The 13,669-nt window shown below is 41.4% G+C and overlaps 5 protein-coding genes and 2 non-coding genes across 8 annotated transcripts in view; 4 read left to right on the top strand and 3 right to left on the bottom strand.

Annotated features, from left to right (window-relative positions):
• The window catches only part of LOC120428400 (elongation of very long chain fatty acids protein 7-like), a 318,557-nt gene that overhangs the window by 289,201 nt on the left and 15,687 nt on the right, over positions 1-13,669 (top strand). The gene's annotated exons all lie outside the window — the stretch shown is intronic.
• On the top strand, positions 129-4,130 carry LOC120428395 (cytoplasmic aconitate hydratase-like). 2 transcript variants are annotated; one of them, XM_039593406.1, is made up of 4 exons: positions 129-280; positions 359-531; positions 1,258-1,347; positions 1,409-4,130. In XM_039593406.1, the coding sequence occupies exons 2-4, from the start codon at positions 525-527 to the stop codon at positions 4,015-4,017; spliced, it is 2,706 nt and encodes a 901-aa protein (XP_039449340.1). In that variant the 5' UTR covers positions 129-280; positions 359-524; the 3' UTR covers positions 4,018-4,130. The 2 variants fall into 2 exon arrangements, with proteins under 2 accessions (XP_039449340.1, XP_039449339.1); XM_039593405.2 differs by having other exon boundaries at positions 208-531.
• Positions 5,109-6,552, top strand: LOC120428398 (uncharacterized protein CG1161). The gene is made up of 4 exons (XM_039593411.2): positions 5,109-5,303; positions 5,402-5,638; positions 5,708-5,833; positions 6,294-6,552. Exons 1-4 carry the CDS (start codon positions 5,241-5,243, stop codon positions 6,441-6,443), a joined length of 576 nt encoding a protein of 191 aa, XP_039449345.1. The 5' UTR covers positions 5,109-5,240; the 3' UTR covers positions 6,444-6,552.
• On the bottom strand, positions 7,159-7,231 carry Trnat-ugu (transfer RNA threonine (anticodon UGU)). The gene has a single exon. It is a non-coding gene; the product is annotated as a tRNA-Thr (tRNA).
• Positions 7,959-8,031, bottom strand: Trnak-cuu (transfer RNA lysine (anticodon CUU)). The gene has a single exon. It is a non-coding gene; the product is annotated as a tRNA-Lys (tRNA).
• LOC120428402 (uncharacterized) lies at positions 8,840-9,687 on the top strand. Its single transcript, XM_039593416.2, has 2 exons — positions 8,840-9,167; positions 9,227-9,687. The coding sequence occupies exons 1-2, from the start codon at positions 9,156-9,158 to the stop codon at positions 9,638-9,640; spliced, it is 426 nt and encodes a 141-aa protein (XP_039449350.1). The 5' UTR covers positions 8,840-9,155; the 3' UTR covers positions 9,641-9,687.
• Positions 9,655-10,900, bottom strand: LOC120428401 (uncharacterized). Its single transcript, XM_039593415.2, has 4 exons — positions 10,593-10,900; positions 10,396-10,534; positions 10,060-10,333; positions 9,655-10,001 (listed from the first exon to the last, which is right to left on the bottom strand). Exons 1-4 carry the CDS (start codon positions 10,777-10,779, stop codon positions 9,699-9,701), a joined length of 903 nt encoding a protein of 300 aa, XP_039449349.1. The 5' UTR covers positions 10,780-10,900; the 3' UTR covers positions 9,655-9,698.

The raw sequence follows: 13,669 nt of genomic DNA, 5'->3' as shown, positions 1-13,669 counted from the left end.
CTTGGTTATATGCATTTTTGATTGCTGCAAATTTAACTTTTTTATTTTTTCTCCATATGTTTCATTTTAAACTATTTTTAATATGTTTAGAACAGCACCCATTTCGAGCAGTGTCTTTTGCTTCGAGCTCGAATCCCCTCTGACATCGGCTTCTTCAGTTCGTTTTGGCTTTGGCCACTGTTCGCAGTCTGTCAGCAGTCGTCGGTGTCTGTATCAGTTTCTCGGGTACCGCGGTGGAAGTTGGAAGTGTCCGGCTAGAGCTCTCGCCTTCGTCTGCGCTGTTTGTAGTGGTTATTTGTTGATTGTGCTGAATCACACTAATCAACCTTCTTTTTTTTATTTGTTGGTATCCATCCAGAACGTATACTACGTATTTGGTGGTTGTTATCGCGAGCATTTTATTTAGCCATCGCCGGCAACAAGCGAGTGAAAAGTTTTAGACGACCCTAAATCCGGTTTTGGAAGCTCTTCAGACAGTGCCAGACGAAACTCAGAGTGTCTACGTGGTCAACGCAAGCGGAAAGATGGCTGGTAAGTCTATTGCTATTTTGTAGATCTTCTACGTCTTGTCTATTTTTGCAGTCTGCTACGGGTGATAAGCCACCTTGACGCGATAAGTAACACGCTCATTAGCCGGAATAAGCCAAGCGAAAAGGTGAGCGGTTCACTTCTTATTCTTGTCCAAGTACGCACGCATTTAAGCTGCACGAAGAAGAAGGTGAATTGACCTGTCTGCACTGGAATCGACGCACCAACACATAGCCCGCTGCTCATTTTGTGAGATGGTCAACTAGACATGCATCCAAAGAATGGACATCATCAGATTCATGCTAGCTCATTCTATCAGTCTAATGTTTTTTTGTCTTCCTGGCTGGTAACCGGCTGCTGGAAGTGTGCTTCTAACAACGCTCTTCTGAGTGTATTGCGTAATCGAAGACTGTTTGTTGAAGAGCGTAGAGCTCACAAAAAAAAAATGAGAAGAATTGGTGGAGCGGCGATAACAGAAGGTGGTTCGACAATCGAGAGGCTCGGCTGATCAACGAACATACAAAAGCGCGAAGGAAGTTATAAAACACGGTGAAAGTGCTTGGTGGAATAGACGCCACCCATACTCACATAGAGCTGGTGTCGATTGAAACGATTTAGGCGGCTTGGACTAATTTAAATTTGGTCGATATGACCTCTGTAGCATAGTGATGTTATTTTTTTTTGTAGCTTATTCTGTTTTTAAGCGATCAATTGTATTTGCCATTTTAGGTCCCAACCCCTTCCAGAACCTGCAAAAGGAGCTCACCGTCAATGGAGAATGTTTCCGTTATTTCGATATTTCATCGTTCGAGGAGCTCGGTAATAATAATGATTTCGATACTGGAAAATTATAACATTGATATTTATCTTCCTTCTTCAGCTGAGCTGCCGTACAGCATCCGTGTGCTGCTGGAGTCGGCGGTTCGGAACTGCGACAACTTTCAGGTGCTCGAGAAGGATGTCCGGGGCATCCTGAGCTGGAAATCGACCAAGAGCATCAAGACTGACGTTGAGTTGGAAATTCCATTCAAGCCAGCGCGTGTGATCCTCCAGGACTTTACCGGTGTTCCGGCGGTGGTGGACTTTGCAGCCATGCGTGATGCAGTGCTCAAGCTGGGCGGAGACCCGGACAAGATCAATCCTATCTGTCCATCGGATCTGGTCATTGACCACTCGGTTCAAGTGGACTTTGCACGTACGCCTGATGCGCTGAACAAGAACCAAGACTTGGAGTTTGAGCGCAACAAGGAACGATTCACGTTTCTGAAGTGGGGAGCCAAGGCTTTCAACAACATGTTGATCATCCCTCCCGGATCCGGTATCGTCCATCAGGTTAATCTGGAGTACTTGGCGCGTGTCGTTTTCCAAGATGATACCAAGTCAAAGGATGGAAGCAAGATTCTCTATCCAGATAGTGTGGTTGGAACTGATTCTCACACTACCATGATCAACGGGTTGGGAGTGGTTGGCTGGGGTGTCGGAGGAATCGAAGCGGAAGCTGTTATGCTGGGACAAGCAATCTCCATGTTACTTCCTGAGGTTATCGGATACAAGCTAGTTGGCAAGCTTAACCCTCTGGTTACGTCAACGGATTTGGTGTTGACCATCACCAAGAATCTGCGCCAGATTGGAGTCGTCGGAAAGTTTGTTGAATTCTTCGGACCTGGTGTCAGCGAGTTATCGATCGCAGATCGTGCTACGATCAGTAACATGTGTCCTGAGTATGGTGCAACCGTGGGATATTTCCCGATCGACCAGAACGCGTTGGATTATCTCCGACAGACGAACCGGGCCGAAGATAAGGTCCAGGTCATCGAAGCGTATTTGAAGGCCACCAACCAGCTACGTAACTTTAGCGATGCATCCCAAGATCCGGTGTATACCCAGGTCATTGAGCTGGATTTGGGCACTGTCGTGACGTCCGTTTCTGGCCCGAAACGTCCCCATGACCGTGTTTCTGTAAGCGATATGCAGAAGGACTTCCAGGAGTGTCTCACAAACAAAGTCGGCTTCAAGGGATTCGCTATTCCGGATGCCCAACTCAAAACCGAAGGTAGTTTTAGCTGGACCGACGGAAATACCTACTCCCTTCGACATGGATCGGTGGTCATTGCTGCGATTACATCTTGCACAAACACGAGCAATCCTTCCGTAATGTTGGGAGCTGGATTGCTGGCCAAGAAAGCTGTTGCTCTTGGACTGAAGGTTGCACCGTATATCAAGACTTCCCTGTCCCCTGGAAGCGGAGTTGTCACCTATTATCTGAAGGAATCTGGTGTGGTCCCAGCACTGGAAGAACTCGGATTCCACGTCGTTGGCTACGGTTGCATGACCTGCATCGGCAACTCTGGTCCGCTGGACGATAACATTGCTAACACCATCGAGAAGAACAATCTGGTTTGCTGCGGAGTACTTTCTGGAAACCGTAACTTCGAGGGTCGTATTCATCCGAATACTCGTGCCAACTATCTGGCAAGTCCGCTGCTGGTTATTGCGTACGCTTTGGCCGGTACGGTTGATATCGATTTCGAAAAGGAACCCATCGGTACGACTCCGGAAGGAAACAACGTATTTCTGCGTGACATCTGGCCAACCCGTGCCGAAATTCAGGAAGTTGAAAGACAGCATGTCATCCCAGCCATGTTCCGTGATGTTTACGCCAAGGTTGAGCTTGGTGCGTCATCATGGCAGAGCCTGAATGCCCCAACGGGAAAATTATACCCATGGGACAATGCCTCCACCTACATCAAGCACCCACCATTCTTCGAAACGATGACCCGCGATTTGCCCAAGATCGGAAATATTGTCGGAGCCCGTGCTTTGCTCAACTTGGGTGATTCGGTAACAACTGATCACATTTCTCCGGCTGGTTCCATTGCTCGAAACAGCCCGGCGGCACGTTATCTATCCGAACGTGGACTTACTCCACGAGAATACAACTCTTACGGATCTCGCCGAGGTAATGACGCAGTGATGGCTCGCGGTACCTTTGCAAACATCCGCTTGGTGAACAAATTGGTTTCCGGTGCTGGTCCTCGTACGCTTCACATTCCCAGCGGAGAAGAGATGGACGTGTTCGACTGTGCCGAGCGTTATGCACAGGAGGGCACTGCGTTGATTGCGATTGTTGGCAAGGACTACGGAAGCGGATCTAGTCGCGATTGGGCAGCCAAGGGCCCGTACTTGCTGGGAATCAAGGCCGTTATTGCCGAGTCGTACGAGCGTATTCACCGCTCGAACTTGGTCGGAATGGGAATCGTCCCGCTGCAATATTTGGAGGGACAAAACGCCGAGACTGTTGGATTGACCGGAAAGGAACTGTTTAACATTGTGTTGCCGGACAATTTGAAGCCACACGATAAGATCACGGTTGAAACCGACAGCGGATTGAAGTTCCAGGTTATTGTTCGTTTTGATACGGAGGTCGATTTGGAGTACTTCCGGAACGGGGGAATTTTGAACTACATGATCAGGAAGATGATTGCCTAAGCAAAACAAATTGTGAACAAGTTCTTTTTAAAAGATTGCATGATTTACGCATCAATTGAATGATGTTTGGGTACTATTACATTTTTTGAATAAGTAAAGGTATTTTTTGGAAATGGTTGTTTTATTTGGAATATCACAAGAACCAATTAGAGTTTGATGATTAAAATGTTAGACAACAATTCAATCGTTATCCCACACCGTGCACTGTGATTACACCGCGCAAAACATATAAACAAATTTGATGATTTTTTGGCTTTCTCAGTCAAATAAACAAAGCTCAAACGAGAAAGCAAAAAAATCATCAAATTCTGCATACCAGTCGAAAACAAACAATTGAATCATATAAAAAATATGTCAGTAATCTTATTGGAAATAACATCCACAGTGACAACTAAATCTTCTTTATGAGCAAGGGAGCAAGCTTCAGAATCATTTTCAGAATTTTGTGTTGAATCCTCTGAAGTTTTTCTTCCTGGTTAAGCAACAGCTGTCTAGATTGGCACAGCCTAATCCGAGCAGACGGAAAAAAACTAGGGATTACCATTTTTTTGATATTGTTCAATACTAGACCAATAACATTTTATGTTATTTACAACAAGTTTTGTTATTCACCGCAATGATTTTTTTTGTTATTGGATTTTTATTGTAATAACAGACTAAAAACATTTTAAGACATTGTTCGAATGAATCTCTGTTATTATTTTTTGTTATTTGTTCTGTGATATTATTCAATTACAATTTTTTTATGATAACATAAATTGTTATCAAATGGATTTTTCTAGAAGATTCCATAACACTTTCTGTTATTTTAATAGTATTTGTTTGGAGTAGTAGTTTATGCCACAAGTTTCTCAAAGACATATTTTCATCAAGCATGCAACATTTTTTTGCAATTCCGAAAAACGCCCTTTGAGAGGAATTTTAAGTCCATGATATGATGTAAAGTAATGTTATGTGATGACTTTTCGTATATTTCATATACTATATTTACTTGGATGACGTTTTCATTCATCGTAGACACCAGTGCTCTAACAACTTGGTGTGAGTTCTTGTTCGGATGGTGCTCAAACTTACATTGTTGACGTTTGTCAGGTGGATCTCACTCGTAGTTCAGATGTGTCATGAAAAGCTGGGTAGAAATTATCACGATCTGAGAATTGAGGCGTAAAAGTGCAGTTTTTATCCTCAATTTCCGGTCGAAAAGGTGCCAAAAAGGTGTTTCAATGTACAATAAGCTGGTTTTCTGTCTTTTGCTAGTGGTTTCACTGCAAATTGTCAGCCTTGAGGTGCGTATTGGATGGTAATATGGTTTTCATCTACCGACACTCACTCATTAGGCTTGTTTTTTTCTTCTTTCGATTATCCTGTTACCTGTGTCGTGTAGGCCCAATCGTACGAGGACAAGCGATGTAAGTGCATTTGTCCGAGCATCAAGTCGGTCAACAACAACACCGAGGATGACTCGGACCGGATGTTGATTATAGACAACGTTCCGCCCAACAAATGCAACTGCGATGGCGTCATTTTACCTAGGATTGCGGACAAAATTAAGGGTAAGGAGCAGGAATTTTGTCCGCGCTGCGATTGCAAGTACGAGAACCGGAACACGACCATTATTAAGGTAGGATTGGATTATGTTCTTTAATGTGTATTGCAAACAGTTTTTCAAATATCTTTTTTTTCTAAACAGGTCGTTGTTATAATTGTGATCTGGATAATCTCACTGTTGGTGATCTACATGTTGTTCCTGATGTGTCTGGATCCTCTGCTGAACAAACGCGTTAAGGCCAACTACCAAGAGCACACCAATGAAGATGTGAATATCTACCGTGATAATAACAATAGTAGTATTAATGGTTTCATCAAGCGTGATAGCTATAGCGTTAAGTTTAGTATTAACAGCAGCACTGCCACCAACGTAACGGGTGCCGACAGTGACAGCGACAGTTTGGAGTACTACTCCGGCATCGTTCGAGACCGAGAACGGGTTCGCCTCTTGGCGGCGGAAGACTCATGACGTTTCGAGCTCTCTATTGTTTATAATTTTACTAACCCTCATCTGTCTTGTGTTCTAACCCAGCTGATGATTGGCAAGGCTGAACAAACAATAAACGACATTGTTGACCGTTGAAATTACACCTCTTTAGTTGATTATTTGTTTTGCTGCACCCACATGCTTATCATTTGTTATCAGTCGTGTGGAACTGCACTGTAGTACCGAGTGGAATCTCCGATATCCATGTGATCGCTTATATTTATGCATCTTTTTATTTTAGGAGGACACATCAGTCGCCGTGGGCAGCCAGGACATGCAGGTTCGGGATGGAAATGTCCTGAATCGGGTTGGTCATTCGCAGGACAAGTGGAAGCGACAGGTCCGGGAACAGCGCCGGAACATTTACGATCGCCACACAATGCTCAACTAGACGAGGTGGCGTTGGATCATCGTAACTTATTTTTACTCTGTAGTTTTTCACAACTGTTAGTAGCGAATAATCACATTCAAAATAAACCAAATTCCATTTTCCATAATAATCATGCGATTTTTGATACTTGAAGAATATTTTAGCCTAGAATGAATGCAATCAAACATGATAGATTTTCCACAGATAATTCGGGCCCCGAGGGTCGTCGAAAATGTAAAATTTTCACTTATTTTGCCCACGAATTGATTATTTAATTACTTTTTTCCAATTTAACTTGGTGACCAAAATAGATACAAAATAGTTTATGTTAAATGTGGAGAAAGATCAAAGATCCAATATGCACTGTTTGTGTACAAACACGCTTCGTTCTTATCACGATGTTTCAATGTGTAATTTACCCTTTTATCCAAAAATTGTAACAATTTTTCAAAACTAGACAAATTATTTTATCCCCCCACTTTTACTTCAGAAATGTGTAGTTGTTTGAACTTTAGTGCTCAAATTCAATCTGTTTCAAATAATCATCATTGCGGTTAACTTTACGCAGTTGGTCTGGCCATTGAAAAGAAGGTTGTTGCTAGTGTTCGACCCAGCATTCTCCAAGATGCTTTTGAATGGTTGGCTGCTCTAGGGTTTGATTATATTTAATGAAGGTTTTTTTTAATGTTTTTTTTAACATGAAAATAAAATTTCAACAGTTAAAAATAAGATCCGCTGCCTCCTGTGAGAATCGAACTCACGACCGCTGGTTTACAAGACCAGCGCTCTGCCTACTGAGCTAAAGAGGCCACTTGTACCCAGGGTCGTCTAAAGTGCAAGCGTTCACTTTTTCTCCCACTCTTCCACACAAAACATTCCCGACTTTGGGTGCAACACTTCGTATAATAAAATATGAAAGTCACTCACCGTGAGTGTCAAAAGTCTAAAAATAGATTGTGGTTAGTGTAACATAGATTCGTAAAATAAAAATGTATTTTCTTATTAGAGGTAAATTGTTTTTTTTATATTTTTAAAATTAGAAATTTTGAACTTTCTTACTTGAATTTTAGCTATTAATTTATATTTTCTAATTAGATTTAAAAATATCATTTTTGAAGCTTTTTTTTATTTATAGATGAATTTACACTATTCAAAAGATAAATAATTAAAATTTTTACAGCTCATTCTCTTTTATCTTTTTCTTATGACGCTTTCCTTTCAAAACATTTCCAAATTCTATGTACAAACAGTTGACACATACATTTAAATACAAATTTCCCCTCTTGGGACTCATTGTCACTCAATGGGTAGCAATTGCTTCTTGATGCTGTCATACATATAATTCCACGGCAACTGAGTGCCGTCGATAGGTGCTGCCATCTTTGTGGCGTTTTTGAACTTAGTTTAGCGCAGGTCGAGTAGCTCTTTTCTATTGAATTGTTGCCTTTTGTTTATTTAATTGTTTGTTTCTAGATTATTAAGTATCTACTTGACCTTCACAGCACTGAACACAATGACCTCGGTAAAAAAGATAGCCGCCCAACGTGGGGCTCGAACCCACGACCCTGAGATTAAGAGTCTCATGCTCTACCGACTGAGCTAGCCGGGCACCTTGAGACCCGTGATGCCATCAATCCATCGAATCACGCACTTCTTGGCGTGACTTTCCATACTCGGATTAGCTGCGTTTAATTTGAGCGGGATTTGCAAACAAGATAACAACCATCCTTAGTCACCGCGTCAAATTCCTCCGGATGTTCCGATTCCAGCGCGGCACTGCTTTCTGGGGGAGGCGGGACGGGCAAACCTGTTCTCCATCCGACCTCTGCCGGGTAGAAAGTGCTGAGCAGGAAAAAGAGAGTGAAACGCTCACCCCGACGGTACCAGGAGACCATGGCATGAGTTGGGTGTTTGCTGCTCATCGCGGGATTTTGAACGACCGCCGGTCAAGTCTCTCGGAGCTGCGGTGAGGAATCGACTCCTGACTGAGCGCGTACGTTCGCCACCGTGCTCCATTCAGTCTCGGAGAAAGACACTCGGTCTCAATGAATCTAGGGAATCTCCCAAAGTTCCTCTGGACTGTGTCGAGTTCAAGCGGAGAATAGTTTGAGTGCTCTTCAACATCTTGTTGTGAGCTTTTTTCTCTTTACTGTGATGTGGGTTGTGGTCAATGTTGTGGCAATTAAAATGAATGATATTATTATTTCATGGAACCGGCCAAATCAATGAAAAGTTGAATAAACACAATTTTTATTGCAATCACATACTAATCAAACATCATTCAAAATGGAGGTTTAGTATTTTTCTCAAAAAGTAGATTACATTTATGATTAATTGATATAGATTGTTTAATCAACGACAACGACAACTAAAGGAGCTATTAGACTATGGCAAACGAACAAACTCGCAGGCAAAGCAGGCAAACTGTCAAACTGTCAAAAATTTTGTTTGCTAGTTTGTTTGTTTGTTTGTTTTTCGTAATCTAATACGTCCTTAAAATCCACCACAAACACACAAAATGACGAAACAGCGTTCGTTTTTGGCACGGTTCCCCATCGCGGCTTATGGATGGGAATGTACTTGGAAAGTCACCCAGCAACGAACCAATTTTGGCACGGTCCATTTTTGGCAACAGTTCAAGCGTTTGCATTCGTGGGTAATAACACAGTTTCAGTTAGTCTGCGTTTGTTTCCCGAACCAGGCAGCTGATAAATTAATGCAATAGTTTATAAAATGGATAAATCGGTAAGGAGAATATATTTTAAGATATTAGGTATTCTTTTAAAATATTGATTTTTTTCTAGAGCGTTTTGCAAATAGACAAAACCAAACGAAACAGCTTGACTCTGGAACAAAAAGTTGAAATCATTAAACTCTTGGGAGAACAAGCACACACCAAAGCACATTTGGCTAAACAATTCGGCGTGGATCGATCAACGATTCGAAAGATCGAACTGCAGAAGGAGCGAGTTCTGCTGAGCGTTTCGACAATTTGCATAGAAAATTGTCAACGAAAGTACGTATCCACCGGGAAGCACCACGAACTGGAAGAGGTTTTGTACTACTGGGTACGACAGATGAAGCCACAACAGAAATCTGTGACTAACGCTATGATTCTGGATCAGGCAAAGTTCATCGCAGATCAAATGATTGTGGAAGAATCTTTCAAATTCAGTGCAAAGTGGTTGCGAAATTTCAAGAAGAGATTCGGATTGTAATTAAAATTGGCGCGTTTAATAAATATGTTTGTTGTTTGTTCTTAAAAGATATAGTCCATTAAATAACCCTCGATTTCCCCACCGACTCCTCGTTGGAGCACATGAGCGAGTCGTCCGTCATCTCGGAGAAGCGTTTTAGACTCGCGACGAGCTCGTCGAAATCCAGCCGGTACGTAGAGAGCGCATTGTTGGTGGTGCTGATCGCGTAGTACTTGGACCCGTTGATGAGCCGGTTGATAAAGTCCACGCTGATCTTGCGGGTCGTGATCAGCCGGGTGAGCACCGGGATGGAGTCGCCGATCGCTTTGTTCCAGATCTTGGTCAGCTTGGCACTCTTCGGGAACAGATGGGCCAGTTTAACCTTTAACAATGATTTGTGTTAGTTATCAATGCGATGGTTTAGGATAGTAAATACATACCAGTGAGGCTCTCAACCCTACATCACCGTTGATGTCTGTAAGGTACAGCAGTCCGTCCTTTTCCTCGTACTCTGCATCCAGATAGACCAGGGTGTCGTACAGTGACATCCTTGACGTTCCGTTGGCTCGATTCAAGGAGGTATCGGCAAAGATCGTAATGTTTGGGAAGTTGACAGTGATGTGAGATTTGGAACGAGTAAACGAAGTGTTGGCCGATTTCCAGGAAAAGTTATCCAGCCCGTGGATCACAAAGTTTGAGGCACTGATTTGTACTCTAAAAATATAAAAAAACACATCAAAAATGAGATAAAATCTTCTTAACAATTGTAAACTCACTTTTTAAGGTTCAATACGTCCAGCGAAGTTTTGAATCTGTAGGACAACTTTAGCGGAACCATTCCAGGAATACCAAACTTTGGGTATCCACACTTAAGTTGCTTCTTGAGTGATTCGAAAAACTTTTCCACATCGTTGTCTGCAAAGTAACGTGAATATTTATAATTCATACGATGATTTAAATTTTAATTACTCACCATTGTAGCTAATAACATCGGAGGTGCTGGCCACTAGAAATTGTTGGCCCTCGGTTGTCACTTCTTCTACGCTGCTACTCTCGGTAGTCTTCTCCGCGGTTTCATTATCTTCACTGTCACAGTGCACTAATTGACCACAAATTAGCACTCCGATGGCCAAAATCGGCACGATATGGCACAGTTTCATGCTTTTATAACGTCTGTCAACTTGTTCACCCGGGAGGAAGTGTGCGTTCCCGTTAACGATCGAAACCCTTCTGCAAGTCTGGATTTGACCGAGTTTTATTTTATATTTTTCGGAATCGGTCCAGCTGTTTTTTTTTTTTTTTGGGAGATTCTTCTTCCGAGTTGATTTTTTTCTCTCATATTTTTGAGAACAGGTTTTCGGACGTCGCGTCCCATAACGGTTTCTATCTGCAGGCTACGGCTGGATCATATGTCGTGAAGTGCGGATCACGGGCGATCGAATAGAACGCCTATACTGTGCATCATCTGGCCGTCAGCCATCAACCTGGAAGTGGGAGAGACGCAGAACGCAACCTTAAAAGGCCTTCAAAGCTCTGGAAGTCACACACATAGACAGAGGACAGGAATGGCGGGAGTGGGTGGGTTTTGGCTTTCGACTCAGGGCTCTTGTGGGTCAATTATGTTTTCGTGGCCCTATTCTGTCAGCTTTGTGATGATTTAGAAATGAGCTGTGGTTCGGTGGGCGGTCACGGTGAATCGCTTTCCTTTTGAATGAAGATTTTGTTGTGTTCAAAGTGGAATTTTATCAAGACGTTGAGAAACCAGAGTGGCTCACTTCTTGGGTGTATACAATGCAAGATTATTGAAACTTTTAAGATCACTAGTCCATTCTAACTGTTAAATATTGTTAGTGATTCTAAGGTTTTTGAATAGATTAGACAACGCGACATTTTTAAAGTTGATGTCAGTAAACGTTTTAGATTCATCAAGGTGTAGTAGATTTAGGCTCCCTGAACATGCTCCAATCAATAGGTTTGATTTTTAGTGTACCAGCCTTGAAAAGGGAAAATGTTTTTTTAAATTAAAGTTAATTTTAAATTAATTTTAAATTACTCAGGCCACCTGTTAGTAACAAAAAATCCCCGTTCAAAAGCTCGTGAAATTGTCACATCACCACTCCAGTTATTTATAGTTGCTAATTACCAATAACCTAAACACAAACGCAAATAGCTCTAACCTTCACCGGCCGCATCTGAAACCGTTCCGATTCGGTGCCCAAGATTAAAGTATCAAATATTTCCCACACATCACTCTTCAAGTCTGGAGGGAATTTCCGTCACCATTTCCCTTTTGTTCTCCACACTCACACACACGCGCTGACACAACTTCTCCCACGTGTTCGTTACCACCACCCACACACCCCATCACCCCAGTTTCGTACCAAAAAACCCGTTTCCCACTATCTTTTTTCCACTCCATCCCCAGCTATAAATAATCACATACATTCGAGGACAAACTAACTCTTCCGCTCTCTCACACACGCACTCATATTCAAACACGGCTAAAATTCAACCCCCCCACCCACATCCCGAATGAAAACGGGGAGTGGGGTCGGTATAGTGAGGAGTGGCAAAACATTGCACCTACCCCTTCCCCCCTCCTCCTTCTCAACATCGCATGGGAAAACGCGCGTCCTAACCTGAATTTCTCCATCGTCCTTCGTGTCATTCTTCTTCTTGCGCTTCTTCACCGTCGTCGTTTTGGCCCGTTTTCATTCCCAGTTGCCATCCTGACAGCATGAGAGAAGGTGGCAGAGAGAGTCAGAATCAGAGTCAGAGGATCACAGCGAAAGCTCATCTGTGTAAGGACCTCTCTACCGGCACCTAGCAGTTATGGGTAAGGGTGGTGTGTTTTAATGTTAGAAGTTGTGTTTTCTTTCTCACTTGAAGTTTTGTTTTTTTTTCATTTTTGGCATTTTCTTAATTTTCTTAATATTCTGAATTTTCTGAATTTTCTTAATTTTCTTAATTTTCTTAATTTTCTTAATTTTCTTAATTTTCTAAATTTTCTAAATTTTCTTAATTTTCTTAATTTTCTTAATTTTCTTAATTTTCTTAATTTTCTTAATTTTCTTAATTTTCTTAATTTTCTTAATTTTCTTAATTTTCTTAATTTTCTTAATTTTCTTAATTTTCTTAATTTTCTTAATTTTCTTAATTTTCTTAATTTTCTTAATTTTCTTAATTTTCTTAATTTTCTTAATTTTCTTAATTTTCTTAATTTTCTTAATTTTCTTAATTTTCTTAATTTTCTTAATTGTCATTTTTGTCATTTTTGTCATTTTTGTCATTTTTGTCATTTTTGTCATTTTTGTCATTTTTGTCATTTTTGTCATTTTTGTCATTTTTGTCATTTTTTTAATTTTTGTAATTTTTGTAATTTTTGTCATTTTTTGTCATTTTTGTCATTTTTGTAATTTTTGTCATTTTTGTCATTTTTGTCATTTTTGTCATTTTTGTCATTTTTGTCATTTTTGTCATTTTTGTCATTTTTGTCATTTTTGTCATTTTTGTCATTTTTGTCATTTTTGTCATTTTTTGTCATTTTTGTCATTTTTGTCATTTTTGTCATTTTTGTCATTTTTGTCATTTTTGTCATTTTTGTCATTTTTGTCATTTTTGTAGTTTTTATAGTTTTGTTTTCTTCTGATGTTCTTTTGTTGTTCATATTCCGTTTTAATCATTTCAGTCATTTTAAAAAGAGAGTTACAAACACTCCTATCAAACCCTCTGTGCATCGTTTTTCCGCTTTCCGTGAGGAAATGGATTGCGGTGTAAAGGGAAAAAGCCCAAACGAAGGGTTGCGAAACCTGGGTGGGGGGAGGACAAGGAAGAGTTGGCAAAACTTCCCAGCAAAAGCAAGCACTCACTAAGCGGATCATAATTTTCTACCTCGTTCGCACTGAACAACATACACAAGAGAGGGCGTCTGCCCCAAAACCCCTTTCCTGTGCAGGAATCGTGTGAGGGAAAGGACGATAAGGCTCCACTTTCCTGCCACCACCCACTGCGTCCCTGTGGGTGGAGGGGGAGTTGAAGCTACCAACCGCA

Source organism: Culex pipiens, chromosome 3, assembly GCF_016801865.2.
Source record: "Culex pipiens pallens isolate TS chromosome 3, TS_CPP_V2, whole genome shotgun sequence".
Taxonomy (NCBI): domain Eukaryota; kingdom Metazoa; phylum Arthropoda; class Insecta; order Diptera; family Culicidae; genus Culex; species Culex pipiens.
Note: the sequence above shows the minus strand (reverse complement) of the source record. Positions and strands in the feature narration are given on the sequence as shown.